At 49.4% G+C, this 22,547-nt stretch overlaps 1 protein-coding gene across 34 annotated transcripts in view; it reads right to left on the bottom strand.

The window, feature by feature from the left end:
* The window catches only part of LOC1281332 (trithorax group protein osa), a 130,108-nt gene that overhangs the window by 27,203 nt on the left and 80,358 nt on the right, over positions 1–22,547 (bottom strand). For 32 of the 34 annotated variants that reach the window (XM_061649339.1, XM_061649326.1, XM_061649346.1 and 29 more), the window contains one exon: positions 12,148–12,204. The exons of the other annotated variants lie outside the window; for them this stretch is intronic. In XM_061649339.1, coding sequence (XP_061505323.1) covers positions 12,148–12,204 — 57 coding nt within the window. The remainder of the gene's footprint in view (positions 1–12,147; positions 12,205–22,547) is intronic. 34 annotated transcript variants of the gene reach the window in all.

Genomic DNA, 22,547 nt, shown 5'->3' with positions numbered 1-22,547 from the left:
GCAACTCTACAGGCGACGAGGGTGAGGGGTTTGGACGAGCAAAGCCGCCGGACGGTTCTCTCCACCACATCAACCCTCATCATCATCATCATCATCATGATCGGGGCAACGTTATGGTCGTGCCGTGGTCGTATCCCGCTACACTAACAATGCAGCAACATTGTGCGGTTATGGTCAAACATAAACCAAACCCTCACACTTTGTACATTTGCCATCACCACCACCACCACACAACCACTTGGAGCGGCCATTCTACCAATTGCAAAAGTAACATTAGTCGGATGGAGTGGAACTGACGGTGAATAGTAACAACCACAACAGCACACAGGAGAGACCGTGTCCACAGCACACGGGAGGGTACCGCGCTTGTCATAAACGCATTAAATTGCAACGAAAGTCATCATCGTCATCGGCGTCATCGTCCCGCCGTCGCTGGGCCAGGCAGCAGCAGCAGCGGAACATACAGCGCGCGTGTGTTGGGCAAAAGAAGCCGGCGCCCGTATTAACCTTGGCACGGTCGGCCGTGTTGTTGTTGGGTGTCTCCTTCTCTACTCTTCCCTCCTTCTCTGTGTCGCACAAAAGAGACAGGGGGGGCCCGCGTGTACATCGTTAAACTAACGAACCGACGAGTTGAGTCAACTGGGCACATCGATGGTAAACTTTGTATGTTTATTTTGCCCCCTTTTTCCCGCGAGAGTTTTTCGTCGTTCTACACCCGCCACCTGGGAGGGGTCTATCCTCTTACTCACATCGGGCTTCCTCTTTCGTTACAATGTGTGTGTGTGCGTGTCTGTACTGCTGCTGATCAAACGTACAAATTTCAACAATCAAAAGCTAAACTTTATTCCACCCCCGAAGAGAGCGTCGTGTGCCCTGTCGCCGAACTCCGTTTATTGGAGAGTTACGGTTCTACGCTAAGTGTACGTTTGACGATTGACGTCTTGAGGTACCGGCTTTTAGCCGCATCAATCAATGGGGAGAGTTTCTTGCGATTGCTTGGGTAAAAAGCCACACAAAAAACGATACTGTTCGGGGATGTTAGGAGAAAAGCCGCATCAAAAAGCCGGCGATGAACCTAGCGCCACATTAGCCTTTTTTATCACATACACGTTAATCAACGCAACCCTCTTCTTTTCAAACCTATATCCGCTCGCTAGCGCGATCGTGTCTAGGCACTTTTGCTCTGACAATGCTTCTAACATTGCCCCAAAGATTGGTAGAATTCGTAATGGCATTGGCTTAGGTTTTTAAAAGGCACAATAGAGCACATCTAAAGATCGATAAGCCATCTCAACAAAAAAAAAATGAGAAATCACAAAGCAAGAATTTTTCGACCAAACAACAATACAGCCAGCAAAAGAGAGACCTGTGTTTGAAGACGTCGTCAATTGAATTACACCACTAACCCGATTTTCTCATTTCCTAACTCGAACGCATTTTTTGCACCAACCAACTGGCGGTTGGGATAGTTGGGTGGTTTGCTGAGCTGCTGAAGTCAGTGAACCATAACGAAAAACAGTACGAGCCGGGGCGCTGTATCAACAGAGACCGGACCGAGAACCGAACGGGAACAAGAGCTGACGAAAGAGTGTGGAACGCCCAATGCATCCAACTCAACTGGCTGCGAAATCTCAAACAGCACACGGGATGACTTACAAAAGCGCTAAACTCTGTGAGCTTCCCCAGTGCTGTCCCAAAGCGCGCTGGCTGGAAATGGAAAAGACAGATAAACAGATGCGAAAAAGGCTTCCAGAGGGCTTCCTTTGTGGATGTTCCTAGCCCTGTATGGCCGTCTCTAGTAGTGTTTGCTATCCCCCTCTTTCTCTGTCTCTACGCCAAAGAGCTATAAATGAGGATTGCGAGGTTCCCGCAACTGTCTTCTTGGGTGTGTGGGAAGGACCGACTAATCTAATGGCAAAGAGGACGACAGACGGGCCCATCCCCGTATCACAACGGCAGCGAAATTATTCCAGTGACTCATTCCGTTCCGTCGTCTGCTGCTCTATTCCAAATTGCCATCAAACACAATTGCCCGAGCAACGGCCGCCTCCGCCGTGGTCTCGTGGTCTTGGGTCTCTGGGAAGATAGAATCTGGGAAAGCTATGCTCGCTAACAGAATAAATAATAGCTCGACACCAAAGGGAGAACCCATGCCGGCTGGGTGGATGGATGGATGGGGTTTGTGCTATAGCGCTCGCTAGCTTTAGCAGTTCAGCTTTTCCCAAAGGGTCGTCGCTTCAACGCGGCACCAACGCAACAGCCAAGGGCAAAGCCAACCCATTCCGTTCCCGCGCGGTTTGGGAGGGTGAGTGCTCCGTATAATCTTGTGTGTCGTCCTCCTCTGCTAAATTGCTGGCCGCCGCGCTATTCTCTCGCTCTCTAGGCACACTCGCTCGCTCGACCGCGTGCGTGTCTCTATATCCCCGATTTCTGCGATTATATTTCTTCCCAGAAATGGTATACTACTGTACTGGGCCAACCAAAACGCGCCTCTTTCCTTTCCCCCAAGCACAGGCAGTCTCACACAAAGAACCCTGCTTAAAAACTCAGTGGCTCTGTTCCATTCTCGAGTAGAAGTCGCCCCAAACTTCTCTGGCAGGCGGTGGAGAGTGGTAGTATAAGCCGGCGGTGGTGATGCCCATGGTGTACAAAAACTCCTCAGAAAGTCGGAACCGGAGACGGGGCAATGTCGACAAACGGATGGACGGAATATCACGACGAAGACGGCGAGAACCTCACAAAACACCGTCGGGCGGCAGAAGGCAGATACAGGGACTCGACGGGAATGTGCTCACATAACCATCTTATCCGCTGCTGCCGCACTCGATCTCTCTTTCTCTCGCTTGCCACCACAGCGGTGTGTCTCCATACATCATCATTCCAAAGAAACACACGATTGAGTGAGTTCAGGTCTCTTGCGGTGAATGTCGTCGTCGTCGTTGCTGTCGACGTAGCTCTCCACTTCCCATCACCCTGCGCGCAGCGCACCAGAATACGATGACAAACGCACGCAAGAGAGAGAGAATAGGACGCGAGGACGACGACAAGGGTACTCCCCTCCTTGCTGCCAGCCCCCACTGGGTGCCCTGGTGCTTGTTGTTCGCCTAACGACGTACACCCCTCCCCCCTTATCACCCCTGCTCAACGCCCCTGTGCCCTTTCCCAGCGCCACCAACAAGCACAACGCTATTGGCACAGAGCTCTCAGGGCCACACCACACAGCGCAGCGACGTGTTCAAGCTCTCGTCGTAGTCGGGTCGGTATCAGCTCCGGCACAGAGAGCACACCGACAGCATCGAAAATCCATCCTCACGGCAACGGCACGGCACATCGAAATAAAGCGTTGTGCTGTTGCTGCTTTTGCTGTTGCCTCTGCTGCGGTGTGCTGCCGGGTGGTGATGGTGGTGGTCGGAGCCGCCGTGTGCGCCATCATGCCATATCAGCGTAGCCAAAAGCCGGGACGACGACGGACGACATAGCACACTGCTGGTGCTGCGCTGCTGCTGCTGCTGCTGCTGCGAGGAGTGTAGTAAAGTGTGTTTTCGACCCGGACCCGACCGACCGGAGCGAGCGCGCGATACGCCTCCTGTGTGCTGCTCTGTGTGTGCCGCGCGCTTTGGTGCGGCTTTAGGTCGTCCGTCCCGTCACACCGAGCAGTGCACACCGAGCGCACCGGCACACTCGGCAACGGTTCGTTTGCTTCGATGGTCAAAATTTGTCCGACGCGGGCAGAGTTGGTTTATTAGGCGTGCAAGAAAACGCACAACAGAAGGGAATGTGTTGCAATCGGTTTAATGTGAAAAGCGTTCAATAATTTACCGCTAACAGTAATTTCTGTCAGATAGTTGTAAAACATTGCAGTTTGAAATGCTAAATTGTTCAACTCACTAAATTATTTTATACAGCAACATTCATCAAGACTATATCGCAAAAAAACATGCCAGTCAGCAACTTAACCCATCACTCGAAAGAAACAACATGTATAACCCATAATAACACAATTTTGACCGAAACGTGCGCGCACCATATTCCACCGTGCCTCGACGGTCGGTGTGTTGCTGTGCATCCCAAATGCCCGGACGACGCTTTCGGTGCGCGCACTGTGCTGTTTGTGCTCTGTGTGGCACGGCCATCCATTCGTACACCCGTCCCGGGGTGTCGATGTTCGTTCTCGATGTGTTTTTTCCCCCCTTGATATCCCGGGGTATATACCAGTTCGAGTTAGTCAAGTCAAACGACACAGGGTCGAGCGATAGGGAAAGAGAGAGAGAGAGAGAGAAAGCGATGTGAGAGGGTACACACAACGAAGGGGAGCCAGAGCAGCGCAGCTGTGGTCGGAGCTGCTGCTGCTGCTGCTGTTGCTCTACTGCTGCTCTACTGCTGCTCGGTGCTGACGCTGTGCTTGTGCTGTTATAGCACCAGACACACACACACACAGCACGAGAGTGCTAAAACGCGCCATGTCCGTATCACGTCGTTGCGGTGGTTCATTCGAGCAGAGCAGCCCAAGCTCTTACCAGCAATAACAGCGCAGAGGCAGGCGCGGCGGGCGGACAGGCGCATCAGCAGCGCACAAAAGCATTAACTCGGTAGAGAAGAATCTTCATCACCCCCCTGGTCCCGCGCTACACAAACCGTTTCCCTATCTACATTGGGTCCACACAACAAACAGCAAAAAAACGGGGACGATGGCACACACAAGCTATTCGCATTTGCCCATTCCGGCCGTACCATCACATTTCTCATACCCTCCCCCCCCTACACCCTCTACTCCTTCACCACCAGAGGCAGCGCACTCTCGACCACGTTTTCTCTGTATAGAGGAGAGTGTTGTGGCGCGCACATGCTTCGCTGACGATGTTCGGCGGTGCGCTGCTGATGTCGCATCGCACAACTGTGACAGCACACACAACTGACACAAAAATTTTAACGCACTCTCTCTCTGACACTGGGGGTCCCCGAGCTAACCCACCAGCAGCACCACACATCGCCCGGATCCGAAGGAGGGAAAAAAGCACACACGCAACAAAATAAACGTAGAACCACACACCGGCACCACCACACCTCATGGAATAAAAATAACGAGAGGGCCAACTTTATTTTCATTTCGGCCCCGGCGGCGGCACACACAGCTCGCAGCGAAGGCAGGGCGGCGCGCCCCGTAATTTTTGCTGAGAATGGTGCATGCACCATCAATAATACGCACCCACAAGGAAGGGCGAGGGGGAGATATGGGTTGGAAAAGCAGAAAACCCACAATAAATTGCGCGATCTTGAAAGAGCAACGCCGGAGCAGAAATCTTTTCACAGTGTTTTCGGACGGTGTGTTCTTCGATTCCAGCAGATATTCGATTTTATCCTCTGCCATGAGTTTGAAATGACAACAAAGCAGATAAGCGGTTGCTGCTAGAGCACTTAGCAGATCGCATACGATTGGCCAAACACGCCACCACTCACCTGTCGTGATGTCACGGAGCGAAAAAAGCACACAAAGCTATTAACGCAAGCACGAAGGAAATGCAAAGAGGCGACGGAAATTCATTTAGCACGTGTGTGGTGGGGTGGGTGCGTCGTGGAGGGTTAATTTCGATCAAAAAATGATAACGAACCACACCAAAACCGTTGATTGTTGCTGCTAAAAACCGGTAATTGGATTGCAGTAGTAGAGCAAATTGGCGAAGAATTCATTAGAAAGGTGGAATTACTGCCCAATTTTTGTGTTTTATTTCTTCGGTACGAGTACGAGAAATCATTCGTTCATTCATACAAAAGATTCGTTCCTTATAAAATGCACACCCATACAGACAAACGATTCATTGCTCATTCGTGATATGCAGTACCTTTCACTTTCGCAGCAAGTGCCATTTCCCGCTCGCGTTATCTGAGGGGTTGAAAAGGCTTCCACCGCAATATCGCACTGGCGAACGGGCGAACCGGGAAAGACAAAACATATTCCCGCCAAAAAACGTTCCCAACAATTGACTCAGGCTTTACGTTACCTACGACGCCGGTTCACGTGCCTTTTCAGTGGTATTGGGATTGGTTGGAAACGAGAAAACGGCCGAGAATTAAAAAGTGGAACAAGCATTTGTACGAATAGGAGGCGATGGAAAAAAGAAGATTCTCACTCTACACAGGGCGGCGGCGTGTGTATGTGTGATGTTTTGCAGCCGAAAGAGTTGTGGGATTGAGCGGCGGCGGCGACAGCAACACTCGAAAGAGCATAATAAAATAAACAACCAAAGGCTGTCCAGCTTCCACCTGTACCACCCGACGTCCTGCACTACACAGCAGCGCCTGATGGAGAACCTGATACATAGACGAGGCATTTCCTCGTCCTTGCCTAAACAGCTAACAGTGCAGCAACAAAAGCGTACCAGATGATGATGAGATGGGGAGAAGGTATCAAAGAAACAATTATTTGCTTCCCTCAAAAAAGTAATTCCTTCCCGCCGGTGGAGACGGCACGCCAAAGTCACGCGCATTGGCTATAATGTATAACAGTCTACAGAGCCGCACGCGGCACGCGCCCACAATCCGTTCGCATGTCAAGGGCAATACGCTGTAGGAGCTATATTTTCAAGGGCTACTTTTGCCGATTACAAACACACGCACACACGAATATGAAAACGCTCCAGAACCCAGGAAACCGGTCCCCTCCCGGCTTGTCAAAATCCAAAATCACTCTCACACACACACTCGGGGGCGGCAAGGTATACATTTTCCCGCTCAATTCAAAACACACATTCTCCATCCTTTCAAAAGCCCTCCGCCTTGCCCTCTTTCTAACGAACCCCCCCCCCCTCCCCGTAACTTGGCTTCCCTTTTCTTTGCCGCAAGTGCGACGGAGGAACACACACACACACGGCCACGTGGTGGTGGGCCGGTCCATGTTTTGGCTTTGGTGCGCCGGCGATAATAACGATGCTAGAAACGAACGATGCGGAGAGTAGCATTATTGTGACTACTTGCATCGAGGCATTATGCACGCAGACTGAAACACGCCCAAACACAGACACGTGCTGTATTGCTTAAGCATAGATGAGAGCAGTCGGTATCTTTCATATCACTCTCAACAGAGTTGAAAAGCGTGACCAAAGGCCGGAGTTGTAAAAGCACGAGGTTTTGTAAAGGTACCCCCCTTGATGGTGAGCATAACCGTACAAATATGAAAGGGGGGAAGAGTTGGTTGTTTACGGCGAGTGTATCTCCTCTTCCGATGAAACGATATCGTCTGTCGTCTGTCGATCTGCGCCTGTGGTATGGCGCGAAACTAACGCCGCGCGCGTACCGGACAAATCAGCCGCCCAACCTTAACAGCGACGACGGCGGCAGGTTGGTTGGTTGTTGCGTGATAGTACTTTTATTCACGTTTGTTACCAAGTAAAAGGAAAAGCGATCCGGTTGAAAGTGAAACGCTCTTGGCAAATGAGGCAAGAGAGCAATGTGTATGATATATGTTTAAGGTTCGTTAAACAGTGCATGTTAAGGCAAACGTGGCACACCAGCATTGTTTACGGGTATGCGCGCATCAAACCACAATGACAGATGGGAAAGATACACATACACACACTACGACGCTCATTTGCTCACACCGTCTAAACGTAAAACATGTGCGAGCCCCTCCTCTTGGTCGTTGCATTCAATTGCGATAAAAAAACAAAACAAAGCCAACAATAGCAACACACACACACCGACACACATACACTGTGCTGTAATCATGTTGAGAAAGGTTAAGAGCAGCCAGAAGAATAAAAACAAACCCCCAACGCGCAAGAGACCGCCAACCCTCCCCCTTTCCAAACACCGCGCGGCTCCGTTCACATCCAAAAGTAAGGCAGCGCAAGCACGTGAAAAAGGGATCAGCGCGTAAGCGTGGAGAACGGAGAGCGTGGGAACAGACAGAGGGTGGGGGGAAGGGTCATGGTGCTGTCGGTTCGGTTGGAGTGAGGGGGTTGTGCACATCAGCGGCTGCCAAGCAAAACCCCGACCCGAACGATCGACCGACCAAAACACACCACACACAACCGGCATTTTAACGTCGCCGCGTCGTCCCATATCTCTGCCCGTATGTATGCGTGTACGTGTGTGCGCTGATGAGATGGGAGTCGATCTTCAATAATAACAGGCAATAGCAATATCAGCAGCAGCAGCAGCAGCACGGTCGAGTTGCAAGCAAAAAAGCCGTCGTCACGGAGGAAATATAAACAAAACGCTTTACACACACACACACGCACATAGCCCTTTGAGCGCGCCAATATCGCTGAAGGGGATTTCAGTACGGAGATAGATGCCCAGCCCGTCGTCGGTTAGTAGCCGGCGGCTCCACACAATCCATCCGTACTGCGCTCTCACGACCACGTGGGCAATCAGTACATTCGCAATCTGGCGGGGATGGTGATGTCTAACTATATCGACCGTACGAACGACACATCTCGCCAAACAACCGTCAGTGGTCAATGGGTAGGGCCTGTAAATGGTCGACACCTAAGTCGTATCACTCTATTCTGTGGAGATTTCATTGGACACCACCATCCATCATCATTATTGGAATTGGAGTCTACAGAAACCTCGTGTATTATAGCTTATGAAGCCTCAAATAGACCAAGCCGCATCAGTAATGCTTTTGTAGCATTTTACTGAAATTCATTTTGGATCTTTTCTTGCCTTAAATAGGACTTTTGGTGAGACAAACCTTATCTAAACAAACCCCAATCTCCAGAACCTCGGAGACTATTGCCATATCTTTCCAAACGACCAGGAGCTAAGCAACCATCGTTTTCTTGGTAAAATCAAAGGATCAAACAGACATTCACTATAGAACCTTCCTTTTGCAGGAGTTTTCTACAGTAAAAATAGGTTAGAAACACCATCAAACACTACATCCGCTAAACCAAAAGCCAACCCCCTTAAAGGATGTGAATAGCTAAAGCACAGCCCTTCTTTGCCCTACTTGAACACATCAATAAACTTCCAACAACATCCATTCCGCCAGATTACGGAACGCTCAAAGCATCATGTATAGGTTGATTTTAATCATTCATCAGTGCAAGCTGCTATTGCCAGCACTTGCCGGTGGTGGTGGTAGTACTAAGGGACAGCACGGCAGAAATGTAAGCAATTAAAACAACGCAGAAACATGTCTTCGCACACGCATGTACGCACCAACCGACACAAGACGACATAGCACACACACACACACGTACGGTAGCGCGTACAATTTATGCTTAGAGCATTTGGCCCATTTAGAAATTCCTTGCAATGGTGCGATAATCTGCTTCTTCAACCAAGGCGTAGAGTGAAGCAGGACAACCCCCCTCCACACCCAAGGTAGTAGTGGAGGTAGGGCACGCAGCAAGTGGAGGAAAATTATACTCGTCGTCCTGGCGGCTTCGCCATGCGCTTTTTCACTTTGCTAGGAGCTGCGGCAAACAACACAGGAAGTTTCGGAAGGCGTGAGACATATCCCGGGAATGGGGAACGAACGGTAATAGAACCGGCACTGGCAGCAGACAGACACACATGGCAAGTAGGCAAAAGGCTACAGCTGAACACAGTCCCCAGAGCTCATGGGGCATGGAGACGTGCTGCAAAAACTTCTACCCCTGGATGGGGCTCCAAACCAACACACACACACACGCTTGCCAGGAAAAAGCAAGGAAAATGCCAACAACCACAATAATCTACTACAGAGAGAGAGAGAAAGAGGGCACAGCACAAGACGACGGCGAGAGTTGCCGGCTGTGGTGCAATAAAACGGAAAACCCGACTAAAAGAACGGTTTTCCTGTGTAGGCGGCAGGGGGGACGCACAAATACAGCACACAGTGGAACGGAAAAGTCGTCCTTGTTCATGGGGAAAACGAAGCCACAATCATATCACACAGAGCCGACGAGGACGACGACGCCGTTTTGCACAGTGTAGCATCTCATCCGTAGGAAGAGAGGTTGCTGGTGCGCGCACGTTAGGGACGAAGTGCGAGGACGAAATGTGCCTACATTCTACGTTTTTCGATCCAGCGGATCCCACAGCTGCACCAAGTCGTCGTGGCAAGAACATTGGGAATAGGTTAACTTTTCCGAGGACATAAATTGGGCATAGGTTACACTAAGTATAGATAGCGTTTGGCGTATTTGAAGAAGATTTCACAAACTTCTTATTGAAACGTAAATCCTATTTTTCCACACACACACAAAAACTAAGCAAATCTTAAAACATACATGATGTCTAGATGATGTCTATGTTAAAAGCATTATATTCAAGTATATCTGTATCCTAAGATAGTGCAATAAACCCCAAAATATATCTTCTGGTAGTAGTCTTCAAGGCATAACACGAACAACACACAACCCACTGTGCCGGAGCCATCGGGAGCACCAGACAGACACACACGCAGAGCACCTACTCGCACAGTGTGTTTCTTTCATTCCGAGAGCACACACATCGAGCAGAAAAAGCAGCAACATCAGCCCATTTGCAAAAAAGGGGCCTGGTGTATTATGGGCGCCGCTGCCAAGCAAGTGCAAACCCAAAGGAACTCAACCGTTTCATGGGTCGTTGGGAAAAGCGGAACGTATGCATGGGGGAGACGTTAGCAAAAGACTCTTCCTTTACCGTGGTGATGGTGCTCTGGATTCAGGCCCAAAGAAGGAGCATAGTAGGAGTTTTCCTGCTTGGAGACACCGGGGGTCGGACGTCACCATCCGGGAGTTGCTTGGATTCGGAAGCGCTCTACCAACTCCTTCTTGGACACGTTATGCGTCCATTTTGCGTTAGTGGTCTCGGGCACAGTGCACAGCGTTGAAGCAGTGACACAACATTGAGAACTCACCATGGCAGGATCTAACACATACATCCTAGGTCCTTAATCGAGTGCCTTAAGAGACCAAATGGCGCAAGAAAACCCTCACTTGCTGATGTCTTGTCCGTGATGCAACTCTATATCAGGTTTTGATTGGCTTTAAAACACATTATTAGGAGATGAATTCCACTTAATATTCCTCACTACAGTCGGTTGAGTCGTTCGCCAAACTCAAATCAAATATAGCAAAACGTTTGAGGGGCGCTTCACAGAACAAGCAGCACCATACCAATAAAGCGAGACTGAAGAATCATAGCATATCTCGCGGACATCAGCAGCGGTTGCTAAAATAAAACAAAACAACAACCCACCAAAAAAAAAACACAAACCAGACATTGATCTGATGGCATAGTTATTCTCACACGACGACAGCGGAATATAAAGCAATGCACACATAAAACATCCACGACCTACGGCAAGCTGGCTGCAATCCGCCGACTCGGGTAGACGACGACGACGACGACGACGAGGTGATGGTGGTTGGAAACACCCCTCTTGAGGGAGGAGATCAGTGCTTGGGGAAAGGGAAGATGAGGATAGCAGAAACAGATGGTAATAGTACGTGGCGAAGTGTATGTGTATGTGAATGCGCGGGAAACCCCAAACAAACCACCCTCTCAAACCATCACCACCACATCTCACAATCCATCCGCACGTCCACCCGCTCTCGGTATAGAGAGAACGAATTCATCCACCGTCGTCGTTATCGGTCTCTTCTCGGTGTTCTACGCAATTCCTACCAACTGGACGAACGCACCACCCCACCAGAACACACAGCGATGGATGCCTCCGCTCACACCTACGTTTTCAAAACCTTTCGAAAACGGTCCTTCTTCTCCTCCTCGCTCCCAGGCTGCGCCGCTCTGCTCTGTCCATCTATCCGGTAGTCTATGAGTGGTTTTGCTTTAAATGAATGAACATTTTCCCAAACAAACTGCTCGGGTGGGGGAGGCGCGAGCGCCGGTATGTTTCGCAATAGCCGGTGTGCCATTTGCTGAGGGGATAGAGTATGTTGAATCAAGCGATATCGAGAACTTTTGACATTTCTGTTTTGTATTGGTAAGGTTAAAGCGTAAAATGGACAAGTGCAGATGTAGACAGTTTTTCGTTGATGGTTGATGTTCAGAACTGTGTTCAGAAATGGCACATTGCGCATCATCGTGCTCTAACTACACTTTGTTCCCATTTTTTCCCCCCAGTTTTCACGAGTGTGTTACTATCGTATTAATCACAAGGCATCGATTAGCTATCCCTAATCTGCTGCGTCGATTTTTACGGACACTTACTACACTCCGAAGCTCGTCCGAACCAATCTGCGAGAGGAAGAAGCCGGTGTCACGTACCTGCAATGAAAGGGGAAGAACAAAAGTATCCATTAGTTAATGTGTTACCACCCGTGAGGATTTTGATTCAATGGTGATTCGGCATTCGAATCGAGAGGAGTTGAGTGAGTATCGTTGTACACTATTCATTCATTCACCATTTATGTTCCGAGCAGCGCAAACCCTCTCTCCCAAAATACCCCTAGACGACGGCGACGATGACCTTGCGGAACCGTTTGAACATTTCGCCGCCCCGGTCGTGTTCTCTCGGCTCGGTCGCCAAAACAACACACAGCCGACACAAAACACACACACATCCGCTGCTAAAGGTCGTTGCCGGCGCGCCGGGTGCTGTAGATATATATGTGCGAGGTGTACGATTGAGTTACGCGTAATGCTTCCATCTATTGCCCATTTGGGCAGGGAAAAACAAGCAAGCATCATCAGCTGGAGAGTAGCAGACCGTCGCTTCCGTAGTGAAGGTGTGACAGAGTCTAGACCACGGAGCTATAGGTGGGGGGAGGAGAGCTCCCACAGCCAACCCAAAGGGATGCGCACAGCAGAGTCAGTAGGAGATCGTTTCGTTCGAACGTTCAAATTGTATCACACGCACACGTACATTGAGGAGGATGCACTTACGACACAGCACAGAGGCACCGTCGTAGAGAAGCGCACGCACGCTCGTTCGGTGTTTATTTTTGGCTAGCTGCATAGCGGCACCGTACACCTCTGGCAGGTTCTGTGTGTGTGCATTTCCATGCTCCATTCATGCGAGCGCACGTACGGAACACGTCGTCGTCCTCCGAAACTACGCACCAAATTGGGTTTATCGTTAATGTGGGAAATGCGGTACCGTGTGCGGAAGAGCATACAGCACAGGTACGCCCGGCCGCTACTCCGAAAACTCTATATCTTTCTAACTATTCAATATAGAGCTTTCCCTACAACCACACTATACAGGCATTCATTCTCAGCCACGTGGATCAAATGTGTGTGTGTGTGTGTGTGTGGGTGCGATAGGCTCGTTGCGACAGTAAGTCCGGGTGTGCGTGGACATGGGGTAAAGGTGGCGAATAGCAACTGGCACCGTACACGTCTGGCACAATAATAATGCCACCGTTGCTATTCATCATGCCTTTTTCGCTCGCTCGCTGCACAACCAGTCCAACATTCCGACTCCAGGAGTGCTTGCGTTGTCCCCTCCGTTATCAAGCAAACGCCGGGAACATGGAAAGAGATAGCAATCATCAGTCTTCCCTTAGAGGAGTGAATGCTGGACAACAAGGTATGCAAACGTACGACCTTGGAATACATTTTAGGTCAGTTGGCCTAATCGAAAGAGAAAATAGCCTGTGGCATTAACGACGGCTTCGGCTGAAAACTCCCCAGCAAAGGATGCGTCCGGGAGGTTTCCTTTTTTTCTACCACCAAATGCTTCGGAAGCAGCGCACCGCCACCACACCAACACAGCTGATCGTATCGTAAACTGAAGTGGTTGAAGCGGAGAGTATCTCCTCAATCCTACAACTCTTTGTCGACGAAACATTGCGCCGTTACACACCTAATTCCCGTGTTTCCCTAACGCGGCTCTAGCACCAATACTACACCACCCAACACCACACCGAACAACGGTTCGCTTCCATTGCTACCATTGCGACCATCCCCCCTCGAGGCCGACCGGTGTGTACCAACCTCCAAAAACCGCGCTTAGTGCGCGGCGCCTGTGATTTGCACGCCGCCGTAGCACGTGCTCTGCTTCGCGCTGCCCGGTCACGAGAAAAGATAGGTCGTCGTCGTCGCCTTCGTTTCGGTTTAATGAATGAATCATGTTACAACAACACCGGTGTACTGCCGTGTAGGGGACACACGCTTTCGTACAAGCTTCCTTCCCCTCCCCGCTCCCTCGTACCGTTTGTTATTATTCTACTACTGCCGCAGGGGGCCGGTGGGGTTTGACCTCTTATTGGCCGCCTCCGATCGGACGCGGAAGAACAGCAATGGGACAAAAAAAAAGCTACCAATGGGTGACGGAGAAAATAAGTACCAACAACAACAAAAATGGCAACAAAAACACACACCATTCTTTTCTCTTCCCTTTCCGCGCAACAGCAGCGCCGACCACCGCGCTTGGCGCCTGCTGTCTCATTACATCACCCGAACACAAAACCCAAACACACATATATCAGAGCGGGGGGATTGGTGTGAATGGGGTAAATGGACCTCCCCCTCTCCCCTCGCTTTCCCCTGCTTTACCGTTCATCGCCGGCTGCTGCTCTGATGTGTGTACGTGGGGTACACCCTGTTTTTGCGCTACTGTCGTCTTGCGTCGTCCACCTTCTCTCTCTCTCTCAACCCACCACAAACACACACATACGTATCATCACAGCTGATCATCTAACTAACGATCCACTCCTTCTCGCTGCACCCCGGTTGTGCCCCGGTGGTCGGTGGTTCAACTACAGTCCGCCGCCAACGGTTGAGGGTCGTCGCTGCGAATGAGAATTGCCCCCCCCCCCCCCCCCCTTGTGATAAAATAAACACACAGAAGCTGCTTCAGTCTTCTCTTCCTTATCACTACTGTCTATCTTATCGTGGCACAGTGTCGCACACCTATCAAGCACAGCGCTAGCGGCCAAACAGAGGGAACACACAAAGAGGGAATTCGGTGGACTGGGGGAAATGTGCTTGAAATCGAACAAAATGTTTAAAATATTCCAATTCGACGGTCGGACTTTATAGCCGTGCAATTACGACCGCCGAAAGGTAATAAACTGAAGGCCGGGCATCCTCCCACCCGGTGAGATGACAAGTGCAGGAAGCGCGGTTATCGGAATGAGTAAAGCCGTGAGCTGTGACGCGACACTGCCACATCACCGGCAAGTCTAGCAGCAGCAGCAGCAGCAACCCATTGAACGCTAATCGTCGTCCCATTTGTGTCTGCAGTCAAACCACCACCCCCCGTTATCCACCCCGCGCAAACCAACAACCTGTACCGCATGGGCGGACACGAGATGACACACAATAATAAACCTTCCCTGAGCACAGCGCGGCAAATAGGGCGAGATTGGGGGGGGAAGAGGGTGTGTGTTTCGCTGACGCCGTCTTGCACATCGTGTAGGGGGATTGAGCGCCAGTGGGTGGTGGGTGGTGGGATGGGGAGTAGGTTTGGGGTTGGGTGTATCAGATGTAAACAAACCGTCGGTTGCTCTTTTTTATACGTTCGAGCGAAATTCCACCCATGGAGGGGAGGACAGTTGCTGGTATTGGTGTTGGTTATGCTCAACAGCTGGATACAGAGACGGAGTAAGGTCTACTTTTAATGCCTTTTGGGGTTTAAATATAGTTTGACAGAATATAAAAGATTTTAATCTCCCTATCGGAGTACGACCAATACTGATACCTTTCCCTTTTATGGTCCCATTTCCTCATGATGGTCAAGGCCTTTCCCAACAAAATGTATTCTTTTTTTCTCACCCCAAAACTGATACTGAACTGCACGAAAACGTCAGTTTGTCTCCAACACCCGGCCAAAGTGCACACAAAAAACAGCAGAGCTGTATGCGTGCGCAGGAGACCAGACGAAATGCAAACTTTACTCCCCCAGTACCACCAACACACATAGCTCTGGGTGCACAACGCAAACCTCTCAAAATTCCAGCAAAAAAGGATATTGCGTGTCATGACAAGCAGACACAGGAAAGAAAATATACGAATAAAAAAAAAAGCTAAAAAAAACATTTCCAAAAAATCGTACTACCACTACTTTCCCTACTGTGCAAGCGCGGGGTGGGGAAGATATTTGGTGGCGAACGGAGTTCCAAAATTTTTCTTTCCACCGTGTATGTGTGTGTTTGTGCCTGGGTGGTGGTGGGTTTTCACTTTTTCGGGCGATTTTTTGTTGATCCTGTTTTCCTGCTGGAGCCCCGGACGCGGACGCGTCCTTTCACTTTCTGTGTGTTGATTTCCTTTTCGGCGTTCTTGTGTGTGTGTGGCGGAGTGGTGGTGGAGTGGTGGTAGAGGAGGAGGGAGTAGTGTGCTCCTCTTGCTACACCAATCGCGCCCCGCTTGATGAAACTTTTCACGGTGGGGGGGTCAATTTTTTTTTGTGTCCTTTTTTCTTGCGCCCAACTTTTACCTTCCTGTGATATGGTGGTGGGGTGGTGGTGGTGATGGTGCATTCGAGAACCGGCAAAATGTGGCACTACACCACTTTTTCCGAGTGAAGAGAAAAAAAAGGAAAATAAAAAAAAGGAACCACAACAAAGTGCGGCCTCCTCTCTCTCTCTTTGCCCGCCACGGACCCACCCAACTGCCACGCGGTAAGCATTCATCTCAACGCGAGTCTGCATAAACAAAGTGCAGGGAAACAATACAGGAATCGTGTCGGAAAACGTGAGACAGCTTCGAACGTCCTTGACCTACACATACACACACACACTCTTAGAGTAGAGTGGAAGAATTTTGGGAAAACAGTTATAGAGTGAATCAATGCGTGTGATTGCAATTCGCCTGTGCGAGAATATAAACAAACCCCATACCAACACACACATTCACAGACACCCTTAAGCAGACGTGGCTTGTAGGTTTTGTATCACGATTTTTTTAATGGCCAGTTAAAACCAGTCAGGCAATTAATGTCCATTTTTCTAGTCTACGTAATTCATGATGCAACTGGAAATAGTAAATAAAAAATAATACTCGAACCACACTCGCCCTCCTAGTAATGTTGTGTAAAACACAAACCTAACCCCTTTTGCTAAAGACAGATACGAGACGAGACGAGCGAGCGCGCGTGAAGCGAACGTAAAACATCGCCCCCCGAGCAACACATCATCAATCCTTCCACCCAAAACCCCACCCTACCCCCACCGCACCGCATCTGAATCGGATTTCCGCTTCAGCGAAAAATCATGAATGAAATCTTTGTACACAAAGTTTTTTGTTTTTTTTTTTTACTTTCCACCTTTTTTTTGTAGCTCCTTCTTTTCTCAACACTGTGTGATGGTGTATGTGTCCCTTGGCAGCACCATGATTCGCTCTGTGTGCGTCGCTATTATTACATTGCACACCACGCGGTTACATGTTTAGAGCGATACCTCTTCTTTCAATGGAAATGGAAATGTGTCGGGGAGAAAATTCCGTTTCTTTTCGTCAACCCCAACAACGTCACAATTCCTCTCTCTCTCTCTTGCTCTTGTGTCCGTGCGGTGACTTTTTTAATCTGCTTTACGGCAATCGATGGTAGCGTGGTTGAACAGCGTTTGTCTAGCTGGCCCTTTGCTTAGAAAGCGCTCCTCTTGCTAACAACGATCGTGTGCCCGTCAAAAAAGCTCCTTTCTTTGCATAATCTTCACCACTACACATCCACCACCCCAAGCCCAACACAGAGGGCCAGCTGATGGTAAAAAAGGGCCCCCGCAAGCAAAATCGGCCAACATAATGCGCGCGCGCGCTGGATTTGCATAAACGTCGTATCGTTTCGATTACGTTAAGGGCAAAAATACACTCTCCTGCCGGTGCTAAGTAGTGGCGGACCAAAAAGCCGGCAAAAGAAGTATTGTACAAACACACACACACGCGCGAACACAACGCTCCGGGATAAGGGATTCGATGGGCGGAGAGGAATAACCCTTTCTGTGTTTTCGTTTCCTGTCTTATCTGCTCCAGCAGCCGACAAAACATTCACCCGCCCTTCGCCCATCAACCGGCAGGTATGACCTTCAGGCATTCACCACCACCCACCACCCACCACAAAAGCGTGTAGCAGGAATGTGTGCCGAAGTGCACGTGGTGTATGATTTTGCTTCCACAAACGTCAATGCCCCCTGCTGCCCAAAGAGGATTGCCCACCCACGGCGTCCCATACTCCCTCCTCTCTGTGCTTAGATGCTTAGTCGCGAGACTTACTTTGGCAACTTTTTTTTTTCTTTTTTTTTTCCGGTGAACACGCTTTGTTTTTGTTTCCTTTTCCACTACCCGCTGGTTACAGTGGACACAATTTTAAACGTTGAATCAAGTTTGCTTCACTTTGCAGCTTCTTATTTTACACACAACAGTGCGCACTCATAACAAAACAGTTTAAACTGCACCGTTGCGCCCGATTTCGAGTGTGTTTTTCACTAAGTTTTCACTTTTGTTCACGATATACACACACTTCCTTTTCTTTGCTTTGTTAGTTTTCTTCCAATTTTTTCGTTTATTGCAGCTTTTCAATGACTTTTACACGCACCACACACACACTACGTTCGATGCGCGTACAAGGAACGTTCACTTACTTTCCGAAAATTGTAGTTTTCTTTTTACGAGCCATTTTTTTCATTCTTCTGTAAGTTATGCCTAATGATAAACAATTATTTAAAACATGTAACTATACAACAACAATTCAACTGCAAACGTTTAACATTGTAGTCAATTTTCACGATCTATTATGAATAGCTCTACTTTTGCATATGAGTAGCAAGGGCAATAAAGATTTAGAGCTTTTCCATAAAAAAAAAACTGGGTTACCCTACAATCTTCTTTTACTCCAACAACGGAGCAACATGAGAACGGCCTGAAAATCCCCTACCGTCGATCCGCCAAAACCGGAAACAACATCCGTTTACGAAAATTCATGAGAGAAAAAAAGTCAGCATTTTCTACTGCACTTCAAAACCGACTCTTTCGTCTCAGAAAGAAGAGGGAGAGAAATCGTAAAATAAGTATATATAGTCTAATAAATTATAGAAACATTTAGCGTAAAACATAGCACAGATTATTGAACCTGTGTTCTGTTCATTCTGTTCTTCCGGAACAGCTGACTTTTCCTTTTCCTATGCCATTCCGTACACCAACGGTGCCCGGAGTTGATCACTAAAGTTTGGAGCGTGTGTTTTGAAATGAAAGCAGTGTCATACTGTGCACATAGGCCAAGCAGCAAAAAAAAAACGCACAACTTTGCACGTGGCAGCAGCTCGCAGATTTGACACACACATAGCTCTCGCCCGTGAGACCTTAACAGAGGCACTGGCCCGTGGGGAAATCAGCGCATAGTGAGACAATCAATCAACGAGCGCTGGCGCGCGGATGGGTGGTGGTGAGCATAACATTTGCGATTGCCGCTAACACTCTGCCCGCTTGTTATGCGCCAAAATCTCACAATTGCACACGCACTTATCCACACTCCTGGACACAGACACACACACATGCAATGTGAGTATAAGGTTATACTCGCACGAGGCACAGCAATATTGTTTTACTTCTTTTAAGCGATTGACGTGAAGTGAACTTTTTGTTTTTCCTCCTTCTGTTTTTTTTCACTATTTAGTTATAAATTCGTCCCTATACTTGCGCACACCCCCACTAAAAAGAGACACACAACAAGGCGCACACACACACACACACACACACAGAGGAGCGGATGCTGCTGAACGCGGTGAGAGCGATGAGATGAGATGAGTCGATTTGCTTGGTTGGTTGGTTGTGTTGTTTTTCGTAAGTCGCCGCCGCTCCTCACATCCTCATCAACCGCTATACACACGTCACACGACACACCACGGTACTCTCTTGCTCCATTTCACTATCACGAGTGCGGCGAGTTGCTTGAGCCGCTTACGCTGCTTGCATTCCCACCCCTTTGCTGCTCATTTGCACACACATACACACACTCTCTCAGGAGGGAACGCGCGCGCGCTCGTGCTTTTCTTTTGATAACGATTTTGTGATTAAAACCCCCGTACCCCAACCAACCAGTTGGTCCTCCTCCCCACAACTCTTGACTGCTTCACTACACGCGGGGGCTGGGGGTGGTGTTGTTGCACACACAATCGATTGGTTCACTGTTTCCTAAATCAGCAAAATACACACACATATAGACGACCGTAAACCCAAAAAGGGTTTTCCTTTCTCACCTTCCAACACACCACCACGCGCACCGGGGGGTGGGATCCGGCGGGGTGTGAGTTAAATTAAGCACACACACACACGCACGCACACACAATCTGACACACGGTACACAACACTTTGTTGGTGGGCGCTATTCTTGCTGGCTGAGCCGTTTCTTGGGCGCGTTTTTTTTACTTTACTTTCGCTCGAACTGTTCACGCAAGAATGTTTATACAGTTTGCCCTTAGAGGGTGGGGGTTTGCTTGCAGTTTTGTGGTTGCACTGGGTTCCTTGCACTCAATCTGCTACTAACGTCGGCAGCAGATCCACACCACACACGGTACACGGGACCGTTTTACGAACAAAATACGGGCACACACAACGCGGCCACACTGCGAGAAGCGAACCACCGTACGGAAAAACGGCACCCGACTGTTCGCTGCTCCGACGGCGGCAACTTGGCCAAGCAGCAGCAGCAGCAGCAGAGCCGCCATCCATACACAGTCTCGCACACATAGCCGCGCGCGTACCACGACGAAACGTGCGAGAGCGAGCGGCCGAAGCGCCGTGAGCGCGAGCGAGACAAAGCAAGCACAGCCCTAAGCGCTCTACACACACTGGCAAATGCAGGCGAACGAGAAGGCGAATACAGCAGCACACCGCCGCACACACCACTTTTGCTGCTGCTGCTTGCCGTCGTACCCTGTGTGTGAGTGTGTGTAGAAATACGGCTGGTGATGGTGGTAGTGATGGTGGCGGAAAAGAGCACAGCTACCCATACAAATGCAAGTGCCCGTTTGTGTGTGTGTGTGTGTGTATGTGTGCGTACGTTGAATACTGTGTGCGATTTTGTGCTGATAGCGCGCGCAGCAGCCAAGAAAGGTACTGACACACACCACAGCAACACTTCCATGGCTGGAAGAAAATCGAAGCACACTATAAAAGACTGAGGGGGTGAGAAGGCCGCCACCCCTAAAGATTGCAAGAAAAGGGCCGTCGCGCGCACACACAATGTTGCAGAACTACCAACACACACACACACACACTCAAAACCACCCTACACACGTACACAAACGCTCGCGCGGTTGTGTACGCTTTCGTTCCTCTTGTGCTACTTTACTAAGGGGCCCACGCACACACACACATACACATACATACGAAAAAGGTGACAATGCAACCCGGCGGCTCCCCGTCGTCCGTCGTAGAGAAAGCGATCGAAGCGAACGAACACATAACCTAAAAATGCTTTACCAACTGCTGCTGCTGTTTGCCCACCACCACCAACAACCCCGGCCTGCTATTTCTTTTCACTGCCCAACACCACCAGCGCTACCACTACACACACACACTGCTGCTGTTCGCTTTGTGCCGGTGTGTTTGTGAGATGATCGTGAGCGTGAGATAGCACGGGCGTGAGGCTGAGGCGGTGTGAGTGTGCGTTACGTTCCAGTTTCAAAGGTTACAGCCCCTCAGAAGCCAGCTCACCAAGGTGAGAAACACAATCCCAATGGACGGTGTGTGTGTGCTGCTCACTTTCACAAATCGATTTTGGTGCTTTTTTGTTGTTTTTGTTTTCTAATGACCGTTTTGACCGTTTTTTTATTTAATCGTACGATGGATGCGCCGGTGGTTCCGTAGAATAGTTTGTCTACTCCTTGTGCAATGGAAACTGCCCATCGGGTGTGCCAACGAATTGCTGTTGCAATTAGGGCCGCATACAGCCGCAAAATACGCACCAACACATTTGTACCGAATGTGTTTCGTTATTATTACATACACGCCTAAGCAAAATAACTAAAAAAAGGCAAGCATAATGCAACGGAAGGGAGCAGTTTTGTTTCATAATTTTAAGTCCCCCCCACCCTCCCTCTTCCCTTTTTTGCATGAAATGACAAACGACCCATCTCGGAGTAAAAATGTGTGGATTATGATATGATGTTAGAAGACTGTACATGAAACTGTTTTAAAAGCATTTAAAAGGACTAATACACGAAGAAAAGTAGTGATGGCTCTGCTATCACAAGTGGAAGCGTAATCGTAACTCACCACCGGATTCACGCATTCCTCTCTCATAGCTCGCTTCCCGACTGGGGAGCGGCAACGACGACCAAAGGCGCCTTATTTCGCGCATTCAATACCGGTCAGGCGGCCGCTTAAAAATGTTGTTTTACTTACTCCCACCCACCCGTTGCTTCTTCTCCGGCGCGCTCGCACACACACACACACAGAACAAACAACTAATAAACAAACCCCGCTGGTCTCATCGCCTCCCCATATCCCATCTACCAGTGCAAAACACACCTTTTCGGCGGCGCTTCTATTCCCATTTCCCATCCATTGCACAAACGTGTGCACCACCCCACAACAAGATGTGATGTCCACAAAGCCGGCAGCAAAAAAAAAGATTGAAGCGGTAACGGGGTAGTGGGTGGTGAATGGGTGGTTCGCGGCACGGGAAAAAGATAAACAAGTAAACGTGCGGCACGGCCACCCATACACAC

This window comes from Anopheles gambiae, chromosome 2, assembly GCF_943734735.2.
Source record: "Anopheles gambiae chromosome 2, idAnoGambNW_F1_1, whole genome shotgun sequence".
Lineage (NCBI taxonomy): Eukaryota > Metazoa > Arthropoda > Insecta > Diptera > Culicidae > Anopheles > Anopheles gambiae.
This window is presented reverse-complemented; position numbering and strand designations above follow the sequence as displayed.